The sequence below is a fragment of the Rousettus aegyptiacus genome, unplaced genomic scaffold (genome assembly GCF_014176215.1).
Source record: "Rousettus aegyptiacus isolate mRouAeg1 unplaced genomic scaffold, mRouAeg1.p scaffold_m13_p_5, whole genome shotgun sequence".
NCBI lineage: Eukaryota > Metazoa > Chordata > Mammalia > Chiroptera > Pteropodidae > Rousettus > Rousettus aegyptiacus.
The window spans coordinates 30,241,169-30,261,840 of NW_023416308.1; the positions used below are offsets into that span (position 1 = coordinate 30,241,169).

Below are 20,672 nucleotides of genomic sequence, written 5' to 3' on the forward strand. Positions count from 1 at the left end.
AATTATTACAGGAAGTATCTTTTCTCAATTCTCGTTAAGGTGCCCTCCCATTTAAGAAAAACGAAGCAGGAAGGGTGCTGTTAGAATTTAAGTAATACTATAAAGGGAAAGCTAAAAAATCACCTCGTGGAACTTTGGCTTATCTAGTCTTTGGCCATCCCCATTCTTGGCGTAAGCGACAGAAGACCTAGCTGATTGGTTAATGAAATGAAACTGGCTTGGTGCGATGATTGGTCGGTGAGAAATTCTACATGTTGTGACTGGTCCTCAGGAACGGCTCGGAGCGCGCGCGGGAGCGAGCTTTGAAAGTTGACCACAGCGGAGGCGAGCGGGTTTCTGGGCGATAATGGTGGCGCTGCCGGGCCTTGGGAGCGGCCTGCAGCCCTGGTGCCCGTTGGATCTCAGCCCGGGTGAGGAGACGAGGCCTCGAGTCTCGGGGAGGCTGGGCTGTGGTGCTTTGCGCCTGCAGTGCTTTTCAGCCTGGGCCTGGGGTGGAGTGGGGGTGGGGAGCTCGGCTCTGAGCACGGTCTGGGCCCTCCAGGTTTGTGCACCCCAGGACGTTGGTGAGCTGGGTCAAGAATAGGGGCTCAGTTCTGTAAAGTGACGTTTTAAAAAAGAGCTTATGTGGGCCTATATCATTTAGTTATTTTGAATTTGTTTTTTCGGCCTTCTTACTCTGCAAATTTGTACGCCTTTACCAGGATCACTTTTGAAAACACAAATGTGACCTGTCAAGTCTTTAACCCTTTAATCCCCGTTCGTTGCCTAAATGAATGACCAAATCTTTGGCCTGCCACATAAGAGCCTTCACCATCCGCTGCAGTCTTTTCCAAGAGCATAATCTTTAGAGTCAGTGATACTGGCTCTACCGCTTAGTATCCATGGACAAGTTGCTTAACCTTGCTAACACTTGCTTTTCTTGTCTGTCAAATGGGGATTATATCTACTTCACAGCAATTTTGTGAAGATTAATCTAGTTCCTGGTACATAGTAACTGTTGAATAAGTACTAATGATAACTCTCACCCTGCACTTTTAATCTTTGTGCTGTAACTATTTTGTTCATTTCCAAACAAGTTATACTTTCTTAACCTTTGCAGTTCTCTCTGGGATACACTTCTCTGCATTTCTTTCCCTGGTAAACTACCATGTTTAGGTCCAAATAAAGAATCATCCTTCCCACCTTTGCCATCTTTCTCACCTCTGTCCCTACCCCTCCCCCAGTAATATTTTTTATTGTGCTTTCTAGTTTTTACATGTCTATTACTATTTTAACACTCATCCATTGTAAAAATAGTAATAGCTGTTGTTTATTGAATTTAATGATTTCCTGACACCATATCATTTCTTTTGGGATTTGGTAGCTGTGATCCAGAAATTGGGTCAGAAATACTGATATACATTTAAAATATGCATTTAAAATGTTTATAAAGTAAATGGGAGAATTATGAGAGGAAAGGAGGCAGGAAAAAAATACAAGAACATTTTTAGGAAGATGATTGTACTTGTTAGGAGTGAATATGTAATTAACTAAAGCATTTTAAACAGTCAATTCCATGGAAAGATTTTTTTTCTAAGCTGTGTTGTCCTGTATTCTGTTCTTATGAATCCCAAGCCCTATCATTAATTTGAATCCTTTTTTATTTACTTTCTTGAAATGAGAACCACCTGTTGATTCCTTCTACTTGAAATAATGTTTAGTTCTGTCCCTAGGATTGTATAGCCTTAACAAAATTTACATCTCATGGGCTTCTTTCTCTTCTTGTCATTCTTGCAAATGCAGGTAAAATTAATCAGAGAAGGCTGAAAAAAGGGGATGAAGAGTGTCATAGTGGGGTGGAAATGAATATCTTGAGCAACTGGAGAGTTAGTTTATAGGTGAAAGGAGCCATTTTACAGAATTGTTTTGTGGCCACAAAGGTACAGCAGGTACAGTGGCTTACCTTTTAGGGCATTTTGAGCATCTCTTTTCCCAGAATTGATGGATTTTTTTTTTTCTGCAGGGGGAACTCTGATGCATCCTCAGGATGGATCTAAGGAATAACTCCTCATCTCAGTGTTGTCCCTCAACAGCAAAGCTTCTGCCTTTGCAAGATTTTCTCTGTCTTGTCTTAAATAAACATTGATTTAATAAGAATTTATTTCAATCTTACAAGATATTAAACATGATATTCAGTTAGTTTGTGATCCTCCAGACTATGTTCCCACTGAACACTTGTGATTGTGACCTGGTCTGCAGCTCAAATCTTGGTAGTCTTTTCCAGTTCACAGAAATAATGAAGTTGGTGTATAGCATTTCTCATCTTTAAGCCTGTATTCCACAAATTTTAGCACCAGGGTGCTAAGTACTTTCATAAAGAGTGAAACAGAAATGCCTATTTCTTTTCTCTTTCCTTCTCTTGTTTTCATCCTAACCCATCCCTATCTCCAAGTAAATCTTTCCAATAGAATACCCTTCTTTTAACATTATTAGGTATTTATTATTATTTTCATCTTATAGATAAAGTAGTGAGGCTCAGAAATGTTAGAAGTGATATGGCTAAAGTTATACAGATGATTTTAGAAGGAAGTCTAGAAATTAGGGCCTTACTGCGTTCCAAATTTGATGTTTCCCTACTGACAGTAGGGGAACTGTTATAAGCAAAGCTGAAATAAATGAGAAGCCTTGGCTGCCATTTGTAATGGGCATTAAAACATTACTGGAAGTATAGAGACACAATTGTATTTTTCAAATCTTCTTTTAGGTAGCATATGTTATATTTTTGGAAAGAATTCTCCGGAAAGCCACTCGAGATAAAGAGTGAGACTCCCTCATCTAGGTTCAAGTTCAAGTGCAAAAGATGATGGGCAAATTGTATTCTAAGAAAGATAGATCTAGATAATTGTAGGCTTTTCATTTGCTAAGAACAAATTGTATAATGCTCTGAACCATGAAGAAAGGTTGAGGCCTACCATCTCTGGATATTCTCTATGCCCTGCTCAAGTTTCCTGAATCAGTGATGAACAAATATTTGAAGAATATTATTTTGAAGGGTCACCTGAGATGTCCACATATTTCCATCCTAATTTTCGGTTTTAGGGAATAGCAACAAAAATATTGAGGAAAAATAGAAACGTGAGAAAGTTTAAAGCCAAGAGAGATCGGCAAGGAATCTAGCTAGAATGCTGCATTAATGTCACGTTCTTAACATACATTCTTTTCATTCGTGTATTTTGAAATCACTAAGTATTTCAATGAGTATGAATCTGGCTTGTCTCTAGAGAAATTGTTTCTTTTTTCTTTTTTCTTTTTTTCTTTTTTTTTTTTAACATTCTACATTATTCTCCAAGGGCTCAATAAAGTATTTTATTTGGGTTTATTAATTTAATTACAAGATTTTCACAAAGGGATATCCAGGGCAATCTTTGATTAACCTGTTTTTTCTCCAGACAAGAAAACCTGATCATGAATTGTCATTTTCTAACACTTTTATGTAAAAAGTGTTTTCCTTCTTGGTATTTTTAGATGGTCAATCTAATAACCAGATGTCAATTATAATTTTTAAAAAATATTTTTTTTAACCTTTTCTGCTTTCTTTAATTATGCTTCACCTATATTATATAGTTAAATGTGAGTCGTGACTAATAAACATTTCTTGAAGGTACATAGAGTCTAAAGATTCTTGGTTTTTTTACTTGTAGAACACTTACTGATTTAATTGCATTTTCCCACTAGAATGGGTGGACACAGTTTGGGAACTGGACTTCACAGAGACTGAACCTTTGGATCCCAGCATAGAAGCAGAAATTATAGAGACTGGATTGGATGCATTCACAAAACTCTATGAAAGTCTTTTCTGCTTTGCTACTGAAGAACATGGATCCACCGAGGTAAAAAGAAGAAAATCAAGCTAGCCATCTATAAGTGTTAGAAGTGGAAGATTAAAGTCATTATCATCTAAAACATTTTAGTATACAGTTAAGAAGTATGAGAAGAGTAGCATAAAGAATGTGGCTCATTTATTGGAATGTTCTAGTGTCTTTCCCCCAGAAGGTTCAAAGTATTAATCTGGTTTATTTTTCAAGTCATGACAACTTTTTACAACAGCAAATAAGAGAAAAAGAATAAAGGCCAAAACAAGGAAGGAAACCAGAAAAAAAACATACAAAAAGAAGGCAAAGAAAAATGCAATAACAATTCAAGCATATCTTAACTTTAAGAAAATCTGATGTTATTAAACTGAGAAGTGGTTAGTCGAATTACAATCAGAACAGAGTTCCTTTAAATTCCGAGTTCTACCTAATGTGCGTATTAATATTTATGTTATTAACTACTTTTCAAAAAACTGAAGGGCTAGGTACCAGAACAAAAAAATACTGAGACATTAACAACCCTGAAAAACTTAAAAATATTTTGCATATAGGTGTTCAGAAATTAAATCATCTAGTCAAACATTCATCAAACATATTGCTATACCAGGGACCATCCCATTGAGAGAGTGCAGCATTAAACACTGGCTGTTAATTATAACTCCTACTCCCATTTCACTGGCCAAAGCAAGTCCATTCAACTGCAGGGAGGTGGAGAAGCACAGTACAACTGTGAGTCTAGGGGGAGAGTTGGAAATATTTGATAAATGCATGGTAAAAACTGCTGTAAGGGAGGTGTAGTACCATCAAATAGGAGCATGGAAAAGGAAGCATGGTAAAGTTGTGAAGGTTCCAGAAAGAAAGTAGCGGGAGGTGAGTCTTAACAAATGGGTAGAATGTTGACTAGCAGAGATTAGGGTCTGTGCATTCCTCGGGAGGGAATGTAGAGAAGGCTGAGAGAATCGTGAGTAGTGCAGCATGAATGGCATACAGAATTTTAAGACTGTGTTGGACCACTGGACAGATTGTAACATAAATCCATAAAGTGCTAAATTGTTGGGTATAGGGGTAAAAGGAAGGAAAATGTGAACGAGCACCAAGATTGCAAAGCTAGGAGGTTGACATCGTTAGCCAAGTTGTGGGAATAAGGGAGAAAGAGCAAAGTCAAGTGAAAAAATTATGAGTTCAGCTTTTGGCTTTTGAATGTGAGATTCTGTTAAGAGATTTTTAGAGGGCTGTAATTGGTAGTTGGAAACATGGATTGATAGACCAGGAGAGAAGTTAAAATTCAACAGAATAGATGGGAGAGTCTTCTGAACCAAGGGGTTGTTGGGATTACAGAGATACGTGAGGTCAGTGAGAGGGAGGAGACAGGTCAGAACTAAAAAAGCTGATTAAAGAGACCTGTGGAAGGAGCAGTCAGAAGTGTGGGCAGTGCTGACATGAAGCCTAGGAAGTGGCCCAGTCAGCAAATGCTGCAGGAGTGAAGGGCAGGTGGAGTCCTGAGACAAGGCAGTTAGGGCAGAGGTGAATGGATTGTCATTGGCAACTTCCTGGATTGTCATCAGCAGCTTCTGGGGTTATAGGAGCCGAAGTGGTGTTAGGAATGAGAATGTAACTACTCTAAAGGCAGGAGATGATTTCTTTCAGTAATTTCATAGTAAGGGAAAGGAGAGTGTTGAATGATTCTAAATGGTCCCTTCTGTAACGTGGCATATGCTAAACAGTGTGGCTAAGCAAGCCAAAGCATTACCTGCCTCTTTCCCTGTCTTTTCAGGGTAGCAGGAAGTACAGGATCTGATTTCTTGAACTTTTCTGGACCTATATTTTTTAAGATGTTCCAGGATAAACCATATTTAGTTCCTGCTATGTTTAGTTTATAGAAATAATCCATTTCTTCTTTATGCGTTTTATAGGAGAAAGCATGGAACAATGACAAAATTTGTAAAATTGTGGTAGTCTAGGGTTTATTTTCTTTCTCACTTAGGCTACTTCTGAAATCATATGAGGGAGAAACTTTCAGGTATTTCCTGCTCCCATTGCCCACAGAACATTTAAATTTAAATGAATTACTCTGATTTTCTCAGGAATTAGAAGAGTGATTGATGAATTTGTGTACGTGTAATATAGATGGAGAGGTAACTTGTCTGAGTAATCACTAATATAGGGTGTCCAGAAAGTTTTAGTGTCGTTTGAGCTATAAAAATTTCAGAAAAATATATGCTTCAGACTTACCAATTCTTTTTAAAGTTTATTTCAATTTCTTACATATTTATCTTTGTAATTTTGAATAATACAATTTTTAATTTTTTGTTTTAGTCCCTTGAAGATGGCAAACATTAATTAGGAGCCAAGCTGATCTATTCCCCTCTTTTATAAGGCACTAATATCAAATAATAGGAGATTTTTCCATTTCTGTAATTATTGATATTTGTGATTTATCTTCTCCCCTCAGAGCATTTGGACCTTTTTTGCTGAGAACAGTATTTCTCACAGTGCGCTGGTGGCATTGTTCTATCACTTTGTTCAAACAGTCCATAAAAAAAACGTCAGTGTGCAATATCGAGAATATGGTCTTCATGCTGCTGGGCTTTATTTTCTGCTACTAGAAGTACCAGGTATGTATATTTGATATGATAGGACACATCTTTTGTCATTTACAATTTTTCTACATTGTTTTGAGCTCTTATACTTTGTTTCCTCACTTATACAATGGGGCAGTGGTAACCTATCTCATAGAGGTGCTTTGACTTTAAATGAGAATAAGTGAAGTACATGCATAAATGTTCGCAAATGCCTTTTCTATTTTTTAAGAATGTTTGTTTTCTGATATTTTGCTGTGTCAATAACCTAATAACAATAATCTGAGAGAGACAAGGCTAGAGGGAGAATGTTTCCAAGCTATAAAAGCTCTACTTTTACCCATCCCATCTGGTATAAAATTCTATTTCCTTCTCTCCTTCTGACTCCCTATCCAAACTGAAAAACCTGCTGTGGGGAGTCATTGTGTTATATCCTATGTGATGAGGAAAAACAAGTGAAAACCATTCTAATTAAGAAAGCATGAGAGTAAGCTAGTAATGCTTGATGAAGGGAAGCATGGGGAAGATATCTATGAGCACTCTTCCACTTCCTTTATTCAGGGCACTTCGGTGGCTTCCTCCTTTGAGCAGTAAAGGAACTCCTTCTTCCTTCCATCACCCAATGAAGAATAGGGCTGAACATTGAGGGAGATGTAGCTGGAGAACACAAACGTTATATGGAAAAGAAAATTGCAGGATTAATTAGCCTTGCTGCTTGTCATTGTTTACATAAATGCATCTGAAATAAATGTTAAGGATTTATTCCCTATGACTTGGGAATTGGTAAAATGATACATAAAGCCTTGAACATTCATTTGTTTGATTGTTAATGCTCCCATAATGACTTTTGAAATAAGTTTCTAATGGACTTAGTTGCTAAGCAACCTGTCAGTTGTAACTGGGCTCTCTCGGAAAAGTGACGGTTTTAAAAGTCCAGTTTTACTCTTCCTTTCCCTTGTGAGAGACCATTTCTTTTGAATAAATTCGAGATTCATGCCAGAGTGAAGAGGTGGCCATTATTAATTGTACAGCCAATTGCAGCTTTCTAGCAAGTGTATTCTTCCCAGTTACCTTCTTTTTTAAAATATTTGAGAGTTGTGATTGGGATGCTGTTGATACTTAATATTTGATCACAGTATGTTCTTTTTCAAGGTTGTTTTGGTTATTCTGGGTCCTTTGCATTTCCTTAGGATTTACATGTCAATTTCAGAAAAGAAAAAAAAATTCTGATATTTTGACAGGAATTGCATTGAATCTTTGTATCAGTTTGAGGAGTATTGACATTTTCACAATGTTAAGCCTTCTGATCCATGAACACTGGATGTCTCTCCTTTTCTTTAGGTCTTTAATTTGTTTTAATAATATTTTATAGTTTTCAGTGTGTAACTCTTGCACTGTCTCAGTTAAATTTATTCCTAAGTATTCTTTTTGATGCTATTAATTTTATTCTCACATTATGTACTTTTAGTGTATAGAGGTACAACTGATATTTGATTATTGATCTTGTACTCTACAACCTTGCTGAACTCATTTGGTAGTTCTAGTAGGATTTCCTATCTATAACATCATATCATTTGTTACCAGACATAATTTTACTTCTTCTTTCTAAGCTGGTGCCTTTTATTTCTTTTCCTCGACTAACTGTCCTGGTTATGACCTCGGTCCAATGTTGAATAGAAGCATCTTGTTTCTGATCTCAGGAAGAAAGCTTTCAGTCTTTTGCTCTTAAGAATGATGTTCGCTGTGGATATTTTGAGGATGGCTTTCATATTCCTGGTTCGTTGAGTGTTTTATTATGAAAGGATATTGGATTTTGTCATTTGCTTTTCTGCATTGTGAGGTTATCATGTGGTTTTTGTTTTTTATTCTCATAATATAGTGTGTTACATTGATTGGTTTTCATATATTAAACCAATTTTGCATGACCTTGATTATAGTGCATAATCCTTTTGATGTGTTTCCAAGTTCAGTTTGCTAAATTTTTACTGAAGATTTTAGCATCTATTATAAGGGACATTTATAAAGGATATTCTTTTTTTGAGGTGTCTTTATCTAATTTGGATTTTAGGGTAGTATCAGTCCTGTAGAATGAGTTGGGTAGTGTTCTCTCTTCTTCTATATTCTGGAAGTTTGTGAAGACTTGGTTTTCTTCCTTAAGTTTTTGATAGTAAAGGGAACCAAAGGTTTGCCACCATGAAATTGTGTTTTGGGATATTGATTTTAAGCTGATTATTAAGAAGTAAAAGACTCAGAAAGAACCTTTGATCCTCCCCTCTTTCCTGTCCAAGTGAGTCAGATAGAAAAACTTGCTTTGGGAAAGATATCTTAGAATGTTCCCCTTAGCCTAATTTGAATTAAGTATGGTAAATAGGAAGGCTTCAAGCAGGGGCCTGTTAGCTAGATACCCTTTGTGTGTGCCATTGTTTCTTAGCTGCCCAGCATGAATTTGCCTGCCTGGTATATGTTCTCTTCCTCAACTACCTGTAAATCACCCATTCTCATTTCTGAAATCTACTACCCCTCTACTCCCCTTTTCAACTTTATCCAAAATGTCATATAGTGAGGCAACTATCTTTAGAATTTTCATGCATATGTGAATTCCCCATTTGCATGTATTAAATTTTGATTTTCTCCTGTTAATCTGTCTCTATTAATTTGATTATTGGCCCAGCTAAAAAAAACTTGGAAGGTGGGAGGAAAAGTATTAATATTTTTTTTTTTTTTTAGCTCTCACAGTAGTATTCACTAGTGAAGCCATCAGGGCCTGGAGTTTCTTTTGAAAGAAGTTTTTTATTTGTAGACTCTGTAGTGGTATGTCCTCTTTCATGCCTGATGTTGGTAATTTATATTTCTTTTTTTTTTTCCTTCATCAGTCTAGATAGAGGTTTATTAATTTTATTCATTGTTTTAAAGAACTTTCTTTCGATATTGATTTACTCTATTCTTTACCCATTTCTTATGTTAGTGATTTTGATCTTATTTCTATTATTTCCTTCCTTCCTACTTTTAATTTGTTCTTATTCTAACTACTTCAGATGGATTCATAGATCTTCATTCTCAAATATTTTTGTTTCTAATATAAATAATCTTATAAATTTCCCTTTATGTATTGCTTATCTGCATCCCACAAATTTTGATGATTTGTTTTCATTATCATTCATGCCAAAGCAGTTTTCTAATTTTTTGTGTGTGATTTCTTTTTACACCTGAGTTATTTCATAGTGTATTTAATTTTGAAATATTTGAGGACTTTCGTGAAATCTCAACGTAATTGATTTCTATTTTAATAATGTTGTGGTCAGAGCACATACTTTTGATGGAAGACAGGGCAAATTCCTCTGAGTGCAGGGGGCAACTCAAGCCTTGCACTGAGAGAGAAAAGGGTTCTTGGCTGAGTGCAAGAAAGTATTCAAACACCTGCCAAAGTCCCTCAAAAGGAAAGTTAATTAGAGAAGATGTAACATCTCATAGACAGAGCATGGTCTCTTCTCAGAGGCAAAGAGAGCCTAAGGGAGGCTCAGAGGGACAAGAGACAATGGCAGAGGGGGGCAGACAGTGAGAGAGACAGAGTAAAGACACTGAGAGGGTCCCCAAATATTTGGGGAATTCAGTTTATATTTTGTTCTTTAGTTTCTGTGAATTACAGTTTAAAGGTTTTGCTTACCCATTTTTCTTTGATTTGGGTATGCAGTGAGAAAGAATAAGAGTATGTAGTGTGAAAAGGTAAGAATGTGTAGCATGATAGCCTCCTGGCAATTTCCAGCCTCTGATCCTTGAGTTCACCATGTTTTTAGCCATAGGGAATGCATGATTTTATTTTGCATAGGGCTCCACTCAAAGACTCAAAGACTCTTCCCTTCCTGGTATGGGGAAATGATTTGTTAACAATCCTAGTAGAAATATTCCTTTGTTCTTCCGGTTTCCTAATGGTCTGGCCACAGGGCTCATCAGTATATTGTAGTCTCTGAATATAGCTTGATTTAACATTTTAGTTATATTGCCTCCTTCCTACTTTATTTTTAAATTACTATTTTATTTTTTAATGGCTCGGTATAGGGTCTGACTTGGTAAATCTTATATTTCCACTTGACCAGAATGTGTATTCTGCCTTTGGTGGGTCTAGTATTCCATAAATCAACTGTGTCAAGTTGGTTGCTGGGGTTTGGGTCTTTTATATTCATCCTGATATTATATTTATTTGTTCTATCAATTAGTGAGAGATGAATGTTGAAATCTGCAAGTATAATTATTAATTTGTCTATTTTTTTCCTTTCAATTCTGTTAGTTTTAACTTAAGATATTTTGAAAATCTTTTAGATACAAGCATTTATAATCACATTTCTTCCTGACAACTTGACTTTTTATATTATATTATGTCCCTCTTTGATTGCGTTCCTTGCCCTGAAGTCTACTTCGTCTGATATTGAGATAGCCATTCTAATTATCTTATGAATTGTCCTCAGTTGGTACATCCTTTCCCGTGGGGTTTTATTTTTAACCTATCTGTGTGTTTTTATTTAAAGAGGTTATTTAAGATTACCTATCATTGGGTCAAGCTTTTCATCCACTTTAACAATCATCCACTGTGCCTTTTTATTGGAATGTTTAGACAGTTCATATAATTACACTGAATATAATTATCAATATGGTTGGCTTTCTGCCATTTTGCTATTTATTTTCTATTTTCCATTTGTCCCTCTGTTGCCTATTTTTGGATTGACTTTTTAATATCTCATGTTATCTCCTCATTTGGCTTATTAACTGTATTTTTTATGTATGCGTGCTTGCGTGTGTGTGTGTGTGTGTGTGTGTGTGTGTGTGTTAAGTGCTCGCTTTGAGTATACAATAAGCACTTTTAACATTCTGTCTTCAGATAATATTCTATAATTGTAGATAATGTAAGAACCTTAAAACAGTATACTTTGTCCCTCCTCTTCTTTGTATTATTATAGTCATCCATTTTATTTCTACATGTTATAAACCCCACAATTCATTGTCAGTATTTGTCTTTGAATTATCTTTTAAAAAATTTTTTAAAAAACAAAAATACATTTTTTATATTTCAAAGATTTTATCTCATGTAATTTTCCTTTAGCCCTAAGAACTGTCTTTGATATTTCTGTGGGGCAACGTCTGGTGGCTATCAGCTGTCTTAGATTCTGACTGTACGAAGATGTCTTTAATATACTTTCAAGAATGTTTTTGCTGAATATAGAATTCAAAGTTGACAGTTGTTTCTTTTTTTTTTTAAGATGTTATTTCATTATCTTCTAGTTTACATTGGTTTCTACTGAGAAATCTGCATGATTCTTATTGTTCTTCTGTTTTTCTTTTTTTTTTTTTCTTTTTTGGTCTTGCTACTTTGAAGATTTTCTTTTCAGCAATGTGGTTAAATTATCTATGCTTTGGTGTGATGGTGTGATTTCCTTTGTGTTTATCATGGCTGTGTTCATTGAGTTTCTGAGGTCCGTGGATTTAATAGTTTTTAACAATTTTGGAGTTTTTTTCAATTCCTAGTTCTTCAGATATTTTCTTCTCTCCTTTTTTTCTGGGACATCAATTACTCCTGTTAGACTACTAAATATTTTCCCACAGGTTACTGAGTCTTTATTAATATTTTTGTTTGTTTCTGTGCTTCCACTATTTCTTCAAGTTCATTTACCTTTGTTTCTGTAAATTCTAATCCAAAGTTAAGCCCATCCAGTGAATTTTTCTTTTTCCAATGAAGAAGATCCATTTGATTCTTTAAAAAATTTTTTTTGTTGTTTGCTCCAATTTACTTTTAATTCGTGAGGTTGTTTATTATATCTGCCCTAAGGTTCTTATCTGCTCATCTCATTACTTCTGTTGTTTCTTAGACTGTTTCTATTGACTGATTCTTTTTCTCACGATGGGCACATTTTCTCACTTCTTAGCATGCCCAATACGTTTTTATGGAATGCTGGACTTTGGAACGTTAAGTCACTAAGTGTCTTGATTTTGTCCTTTTCCTTTAAACAGTGTTTTGTTTTGATAGCTGTTGGTAGATTAACTTAATCCTTTTGTAGCTTGTTTTAGCGCAGATCTAAAGGTAGTTTTGCCCTGCTATTAAGGTGTGTTTCTTTCTGAAATCTCAACTGAGTTTTCCAGGTGGTTAACAAGGTCTCCCCACTCTGGCTGGCCAGAACTCAAATATGTCTCAGCCCTACGTGAGTTCCAAAGATTATTTATCTTCTAATCCTTGAAAATTGTGCTTTGCCTACGTTTTTGGAGTTTTATCCATGCATGCATAACTTATAATCGACCCTATAGAGGTTTCTGGACCTCTTTTTCAATGTAGCTTTGTCTTCTCCAATGCTCTGGTCCATAATCAGCTACTCCTCCCTTCCTGACTCTGATTTCTGTATTCTTAACTTAGTAAGACCATAATAATGTGTTTGGGTTCATCATTTTTCTGCTGCTGTCTAGAAATCGCTTCAAAACACTAAAACTGGGGCAATTTTAGGGTTTACTTCATTTGTTTCCCTAGTCTCAGGGATTTTATTTTTATGCTGCCTCTTGCTCCATGTCTTAAAATGATTATTTGTAAATTTTTGTACAGTTTTATAGTTGCTTACGGTAGGAGGTCAAATATAAAACCATTTACTCCCTCATGGCCAAATATAGAAATCTCATTATTTATTTCTGATCAGCATTATCACTCACCTCCTAAGGCTAACGTTGAAGGTACTTTTTTGCAAAAGGATCACTGTTGTTCAAAGTTAATGAAAAGCTCATTTTTGCTTTTTTATTGTCTTATCTCTTGTTACAGACATATTTCAAGATAATTAAATCTAACCTGTTACCCTTTATTCTTTATGAATAGGTAGTGTGGCCAATCAGATATTCCACCCAGTGATGTTTGACAAATGTATACAAATTCTAAAGAAGAGCTGGCCTCAAGAATCTAACTTGAGTCGGAAAAGAAAGAAAGAGCAGCCTAAGAGTTCTCAGGCAAATTCAAGAGGACGTAGGAAAAGAGGAAAGCCGCCCAGGAAAGAGGATATTGAGGTAAGAAGTAAGTAGAATAATAAAACATATCTGTATCAACATGTGATTTTGATTTAAGAATTAAGTTTATATTAAAATATGGTTTCAGGTATAATAATTATAACCAAAAGGCCTTAAAGTATTATCAGCTCTCCCTTAGGATAAGTTGCCTCTTGGGCTTCATACTACCAAGAGTACATTTCTGCCTTGCCATCTTTCCAAACTTGCCATCATCTCTCCCCAGCTTTGTTCCCAGGTGTGCTTGACAACGTGCTTACAAGTGTATTTGCCACATTATCTTATTGTCATTAGAGAGTGTAGTTGAAGTGTCCTGAGGACTCAGGTTCATAAGAATATAAGAGGAACATTAATTCCAGATTCTTGTGTGACTAGGTAGGATGGTAGAGGTTCATTGATGTAAAAACTTCTAAGAAATAAGAATTCTCATTGACATAAAAATACAGAGCTAGAAACTTGTAGTGAGCTAGTCCAATGATTTATTGTTGTGCCCATGGAGACCTAAAGCAGGCACAGGACCTGGTCAGGGTCACATCACCTCAGCAACTCAGGAACCCCTTGGTCTTTCACTGGAGTTGATTTGAGTAAATTGAAAACCATGGGACGAAGTGTTAGGCATTATTATATAGTCACTTATACATTTCTTCATAATCCAGATGGATGAAATTATAGAAGAACAAGAAGATGAAGAGAATATTTGTTTTTCTGCCCGGGACCTCTCTCAAATTCGAAATGCCATCTTTCACCTTTTGAAGAATTTTTTAAGGCTTCTGTCCAAGTTTTCCCTGAAAGAAAAGCCACAGTGCATACAGAATTGTATAGAAGTAAGTAAAAATTCCAAGAAGAACCTCAGGGGACACAGACAATGGCTAATACTTAATGAGTAGGAAAAATCAGGCCTGTTCTTGGTATCTGTTTTTCAGGTGTTTGTGACATTAACTAATTTTGAACCAGTTCTCCATGAATTCCATGTTATACAAGCCAGGTGAGCCATAAAACTTTCAATGTTGAAATTTAAATATAATATAAATTTTGCTCCAGCAGACGTAGAAATGTCATTTTATCTTAATTGGCACACAAGTAGAATTTATACATTTAATTATGGCTTGTAGGGTTAAGGGAATATGTCAAGTAAAATCGTATCCATTAACAATTTTTGGCCCTTTTTTTTTTTTTTTTTTAGAAACCTTAACCAAGCAAAATACATACCAGAACTGGCCTATCATGGATTATATTTGCTATGCTCCCCAATTCATGGAGAGGGAAACAAGGTAAAGGAGTTAAGGATCTAATTTAGTTATCAGTTGAATTGAAAGCATGCAAATCATATAATGGAAAAACATTAGAAGCATTCGATGTAATGCCATTTTAATTTACTAGGTTATTTTCATGACCTTATGTATCATTTGTATAATAAAAAGCATCACCATTTCTATTTGTTGCCTACTTTTCATAACTAAACTTACATCCAAATACTTAGTCGCTTCAGTGTGCTTCAGTAATTCTGTTAGTATTTGTATTATTTTAGTTGTTAATTCTATAGAAATGTTACTGGTTGTCATTCCTGTTACCATTCATATATGGATTTGCCTCCCAAGTAACTTTAACAGTATCACTACTCTAAACATTGGAGTGAGGGTTATTCAAGCATTATGGTGTTACTAAACTTAGATGTCATTTATAGAACAAGATTTTGCAAAAAATGTGGTTGACCAAGGTCATGTGGTTTTTAGTGGCTGCAATACTCTCAATTTCCAGGGGCAGTAACACAGTGGTTAAGAGATTTGGAGTGCTGGGGGTAATGTACATTTGTGTTCAAATTCTGGCTCCAATTCAGGTTCCACAGCTCACTGTCTAGGCATCCTTGTGTGAGTTACTCAACCTTGTAAAACCCACAGGTTCCTCATCAGATAAAAGGGTTACCTTCCTCAAGGATTTGTCAGGAGGATTAAATGAAAGAATGCCTGTTTAATGCTCAACACAATGCCTGTTGTTTAGAAAACATTCTATATTTTATAATGTATTATGTCATCATTTCTATGTACTTGAAATATGGATGTAATATAATTTACAGAAATGCTTTTAATTTCCATTTTAACATTTTCAAAGACAAGGTAGATGGAAAAATTTATTTTTTTAGGTCTATTGTGTCTCTAAAGATGTAGTGTGTTTTAATTGTGGAAAATTGACTTGATGTTAGACAATGCTGGTTTTAGCCAGACCTTTAATTACTTGACTTTGGACAACTCATTTTCAGAGTCTCTTTTATTATGTATAAATAAGAAATATTAATAATATTATGTATAAAATGGAAATGCCTTGCTTATCTCATGGAGTTGTGAGGTTTAAGATCAAATATAGTAAAATCTAGTAATATATATGAATGTGCTTAATGAAATACCTGCCACATATTTGGTTTTTAGTAAATGTTTTATGTACTGGATGAATGAATGAATGAATTAGCTGAGTAAATTATATGAGATGATATATTGGAAAGTGCTTTGTAAACTTCAGTTAAAATACATGTATGAAGTATTATTCTTCTTCCCTTTTTTTAAATGAGATTATCAGTAGCATTCTTTGTCATTTATAAACGACAGCTGACTCTTTTTGCCCTAATTTCTGGGCTGCAGTATGAGAGAACAGGAAGAGAAACTAGATGATATTCCTATCATTATCTATAAGCAGTGTTTTCACAGTTTACCTTGTGTATTTATCGAATACCTGGTCATTTTCTAAGAAACGCATCCCTAGTTTCAGCCCCCAACTATGTCAACCTGACTTAATCTTCAGACAGCTTGAAATGGTTTACTGTAGTCTTTGAAGATTCTTTGTTATGCCTTAAATTGAATTTTCTTTTCTAGGTTATCGGTTGTGTTTTCCATCAATTGCTAAATGTAATATTAATGTTAGAAGTCAGTGAAGGATCCCATCGTGCCCCCCTTGCTATTACTTCTCCAGTCATCAATAGGAGAAACCAGGCAGTCCAGTTTATCAGGTGAAGCAACACAACTTGGATTTTTACTCTATCACTTTCTCTTAGTCTTCTGGGCCCTGTGCTAACCAAGATTTCCGACACCTGTAGAAACTTAACAAATTTCTGGCCTATTTGTGGTTTGGGGGGGGGTCCAAATAAATCACTTCATAACTCATCTGGTTCATGTGGTCTGGGTATCTGCATTGGGGCCTTATTGTAGGGATAAGGAATCTATAGTTAATGGGCCAGCATCGGCCTCCAGCCTGATTTCCTCCAGCCTGTAAGGTCAGCCTCTGGGTAATGACAATTGTTTCTCTGTTTTATCATCGTCCTCTGCTTCAGTGTTCACTACTCCAACAACTCTGCCTCCTCCTGTTCTTTTTTTATTTCTCTCTTCTCTGAGTCATTTTCCGTTTGTTTCTTGCTACTTCCAGAAATTACTTCCTTGAGGAAAGAATTAAGTCGATTTTTACTTCTTTAGTAATAATCAGTAGAGTAATTTTTCCCTTATGAGTCACTTAGCTTCACCTTAAAAGCTCCATCTTTTAGCTTTATTGGGAAAAACATTTGCTCTCATCGGCTCCCCCCTCCCCTTATTGAATATTTGGCATGCATTGTGGAGGTGGTGGAAAAAAGTGGTCAGTATGTATATGAGAGTATGTACATGCTTGCAGTTATACACAATATGTAGTATGGTTGGATATTTGAGGATGGTGGAATCTAAGTGTAGACTGTCCTCTGATCATTGAGCAAATGCTCTCTTGCTAAGGATTTTTTTAAAACATTAAATAACTAAAATGTTTTTAGTGGAAACACTCGCTTTAGTTTTTCCATCAGAGTTTATAATGTCCAGTTGCAGTAGTATTCATATAATGGGACAAATAAACAACACTAAAAATGGGTCAGATCGGCCATTAAAATAATTTCTTCTTGACTTAGAGTTTGGCGAGGTACTGTTGCAAATGTATCGAAGTAGTACCCTTTTACTGAGCTACCATGAGGTGTTACTGTGTCTTAGTCTATTATTTACCCCAAAGTGATATATTTTAGAGCCTTAATATGAAATTTAGTGAGTAGTCAAAAGAGTCATATCAAGATTACGCATTTGCTCCTCCCTGACTGTAGCTGTCTTCTTAGTAATAGTTTTCTGAAACTACTCACGGGAAGTGGAGAATAGTTTTCTGCTATGACACTTTATGTCTTTATTTACTGAAACAATGCTTGCAACGTGGGAGTAGATTGTTTTTAATATTCGGGATTTCTAAAACATAGGTATAGTGGCTTTTGAGAAGAGTCAAGAAAAATGACTATTTTATCGTAATTATAGGTGTATTATAAACAGTGGATATGCTTTTTTCTTTTTTAATAGCTCTCTTGTGGATGAACTAAAGGAAAATATATTCCCAGTTCTTCGTATCTTACTCCAGCACATCTGTGCCAAGGTACCATTTTCTTTAATAATAATAATAAATAATAATAAAAGTACGTAGTGTACATGATGTACATTATGTACATGAAGGTACATTATGTGTGTGTGTCTGTGTGTTTTTGTTCTTGGGAATGAGTCTGTTTATTACCAAACACAGTTTTATTTAATATATTCTCTAGATATTTCCCTACACAGTGTTCTTTTGAGAATAAAAAACCTTTTCACTCCGGAATTCTCAAATAGATAAAGAAATAGAGAAAATAGTGTGATGAGACCCATCTTCAACAATTTTGTGTCGCTTGTAACCCTAAAAGGTATAATTCCTCCAATACTTAAGCACACTGGATTCTTTTTTAAAGTAAATTTTATCATATTCTTTTATATATAAATATTGATATGTTTCTCTAAAGGATAAGTACTCTCTAAAAACATCACCACAAAATATTAACACATCTAAAAAACATAGTAATTCCTTAATATCACCAAATACCCACTTAATTTTCAAATTTCTATAATCATCTCTTAAAGTTTTATAATAGTTTGGACAGATGATTCTTAACTAGAACTCTATGGATCCTAGGGGCCAATAAAACTTTATGCAAATTATAGGCTAAATTTGTATTTCTGAGGAGAGGGCTTATAAATTTCTTACAGGTTAGTTTTCAGATGGGTCTAAAACCTAAAATTTGTTAGTTATTTCTATAACACTAAAGATCACTGAACTAGTTATAGTAACATTCACTAATTTTCCATTTATATTACAGCATGTTTCAGTTGTCCAGATGGAAATTGGCTCTAGAGCTTCTCACCTTCTGTGTTTCAGGTGGTAGATAAATCAGATTATCGGACCTATGCAGCTCAGTCCCTGGTCCACCTGCTCAGCAAACTTCCTTGTGGGGAATATGCTATGTTCATTGCCTGGCTTTACAAATATTCACGAAGTTCCAAGGTAGGAGATACATGTGCATAAAAATCTTTGTTCCTTGCTCTGCAACCTTCTAATGACAGCCAGATCTGAATACATATAGGACCTTTTGTTTTTTGTTCCTGTCTGATGGAGATTCTTGTCATTTTGCTTTACCAGATTCCACACAGGGTTTTTACTCTTGATGTTGCCTTAGCTCTGTTGGAATTGCCAGAAAGAGAGGTGGATAACACAGTCTCTTTGGATCATCAGAAGTTCTTAAAGCATAAGTTCTTGGTACAGGACATTATGTTTGACCGTTGTTTAGACAAGGCACCAACTGTCCGCAGCAAGGCATTGTCCAGTTTTGCACATTGCCTGGAGTTGTCTGTTACCACTTCATCAGAGAGCATACTGGAATTTCTGATTAACAGTAAGTGTAGTGACTGTCAAGTAATGGACCTGTTCTCATGCTTGTCGAGCAATTGGACTAGAGGGAATCATTCTTTGTTGTAACAAAAATAATAGTGGTATGATGTACTTTTACCCATATAAACTTATTTCAGTATATTTTATTGTTGAATAAGTTTTTAGATAAACAAGAGACATTTCAGAGGCCTTTTTAAGTATTTCACACATTCATGTTTTAGAAGTGAGATTTTTGGCTGCCTTCACTACTACTTTGCGTTGCTGGGTATCGCCAGTATTGAGCCTGATACCCAACAATGCATTTCAGATACAATTTCAAATGCATGCCCAAGGAAAATATTATTTATTAATTGTCAGCAGTTTAGAACCTGTCTTTCCTTTAGGCCAAATTATCTTGATTTTTCTTCTTCTGTGAATATTTACTCAGGTGTATAATATTATGACTTTTTTCCCCTCTTATCTGTTTATTTTTAGATTCTACAATTTCAGGAATAGAGAGCCACTCTGGTACTTCACTGAGAAATTCATCAGGTAATAAATAGGTCAATATATTTTTAAATATTGATTAATTGTCCTTTTTTTTTAATTTAAGGATTTGCTGGACATTTGAAACGTTTTTCTGTCTCCATATTTACCTATTTTAATATAGCACTTTTTTCTTCATCAAAGAAATTGAACTTTATTTCAGTAGTTATGTGATAACTTAAATGTTCAATATGCCATGCTTATATTATTAAAAGGTATAACAAATTTTTCCTTTAATGACTGAGCCTTTTGATTATTATTATTTTTAAGCCTTTTCCTGTCAGAAGCAGACACTTAATCCTTCAGGAGGCTCAGGGTTGATCAATACAGACAGCGGTGGTGACACAGTTGGATCTAGGGGTATGTCGGATTTTATCGAATCAGATGAGTAATAACTATTGGGCTTCAGACAACTGTAAGTGGAGTCTAAAAACCTGGGATTATTTTCTGAATAATTGACCCTTAAGCATTGGAACAACTCTTTTTTTCCTTAAAAGTGGAGTAATTTTTATTATATCTTTAATTGATGTCCTTGCACTATGCTATATTTCATCTTAAGATAAAGAATAACCTACATACCACTTATCATATACTGAACCCTAGTATTTCTGTAACACTTAAGAAAATATTAGCAAATATTTTATTTCCTTATTAAAGTCATTTTTTGTGAACTCTTGGAATTACCAACCAAAAAAGCACCAGTTACTAGGAAAAGTACAGTACAGATTAATTTTATGTTTGGAGAAAAGTCATCACAAAATGTGGGGAATTGATGAGCAAATACTATGGTACCCAATCTTGTTCTTATTTTTCATTCTCATTACTTTTTCCACCATGTCATATTAGAAATTGGAGGTAGTCCGAATTCTTGTGCAATTCTATTACTAAATAGCTGCAAAACCTAAGACATGGAAGTCAGCAAACTCCCTAATTGTCACTGTCTAATTCTAAC

At 35.2% G+C, this 20,672-nt stretch overlaps 1 protein-coding gene across 2 annotated transcripts in view; it reads left to right on the plus strand.

Annotated features, from left to right (window-relative positions):
* The first annotated feature begins 81 nt into the window (after window positions 1–81).
* Window positions 82–20,672, plus strand: part of NCAPD3 (non-SMC condensin II complex subunit D3) — a 54,642-nt gene continuing 34,051 nt past the window's right edge. The window contains exons 1-14 of one of the 2 annotated variants that reach the window (XM_016156504.2): window positions 82–410; window positions 2,003–2,249; window positions 3,715–3,869; window positions 6,304–6,466; window positions 13,275–13,459; window positions 14,113–14,280; window positions 14,380–14,441; window positions 14,640–14,727; window positions 16,321–16,454; window positions 17,803–17,875; window positions 18,686–18,811; window positions 18,947–19,199; window positions 19,670–19,726; window positions 19,991–20,080. In XM_016156504.2, the coding sequence (XP_016011990.2) occupies window positions 2,198–2,249; window positions 3,715–3,869; window positions 6,304–6,466; window positions 13,275–13,459; window positions 14,113–14,280; window positions 14,380–14,441; window positions 14,640–14,727; window positions 16,321–16,454; window positions 17,803–17,875; window positions 18,686–18,811; window positions 18,947–19,199; window positions 19,670–19,726; window positions 19,991–20,080 (1,606 nt within the window). In that variant the 5' untranslated portion in view covers window positions 82–410; window positions 2,003–2,197. The remainder of the gene's footprint in view (window positions 411–2,002; window positions 2,250–3,714; window positions 3,870–6,303; window positions 6,467–13,274; window positions 13,460–14,112; window positions 14,281–14,379; window positions 14,442–14,639; window positions 14,728–16,320; window positions 16,455–17,802; window positions 17,876–18,685; window positions 18,812–18,946; window positions 19,200–19,669; window positions 19,727–19,990; window positions 20,081–20,672) is intronic. The other variant, XM_016156503.2, reaches the window with a different exon arrangement.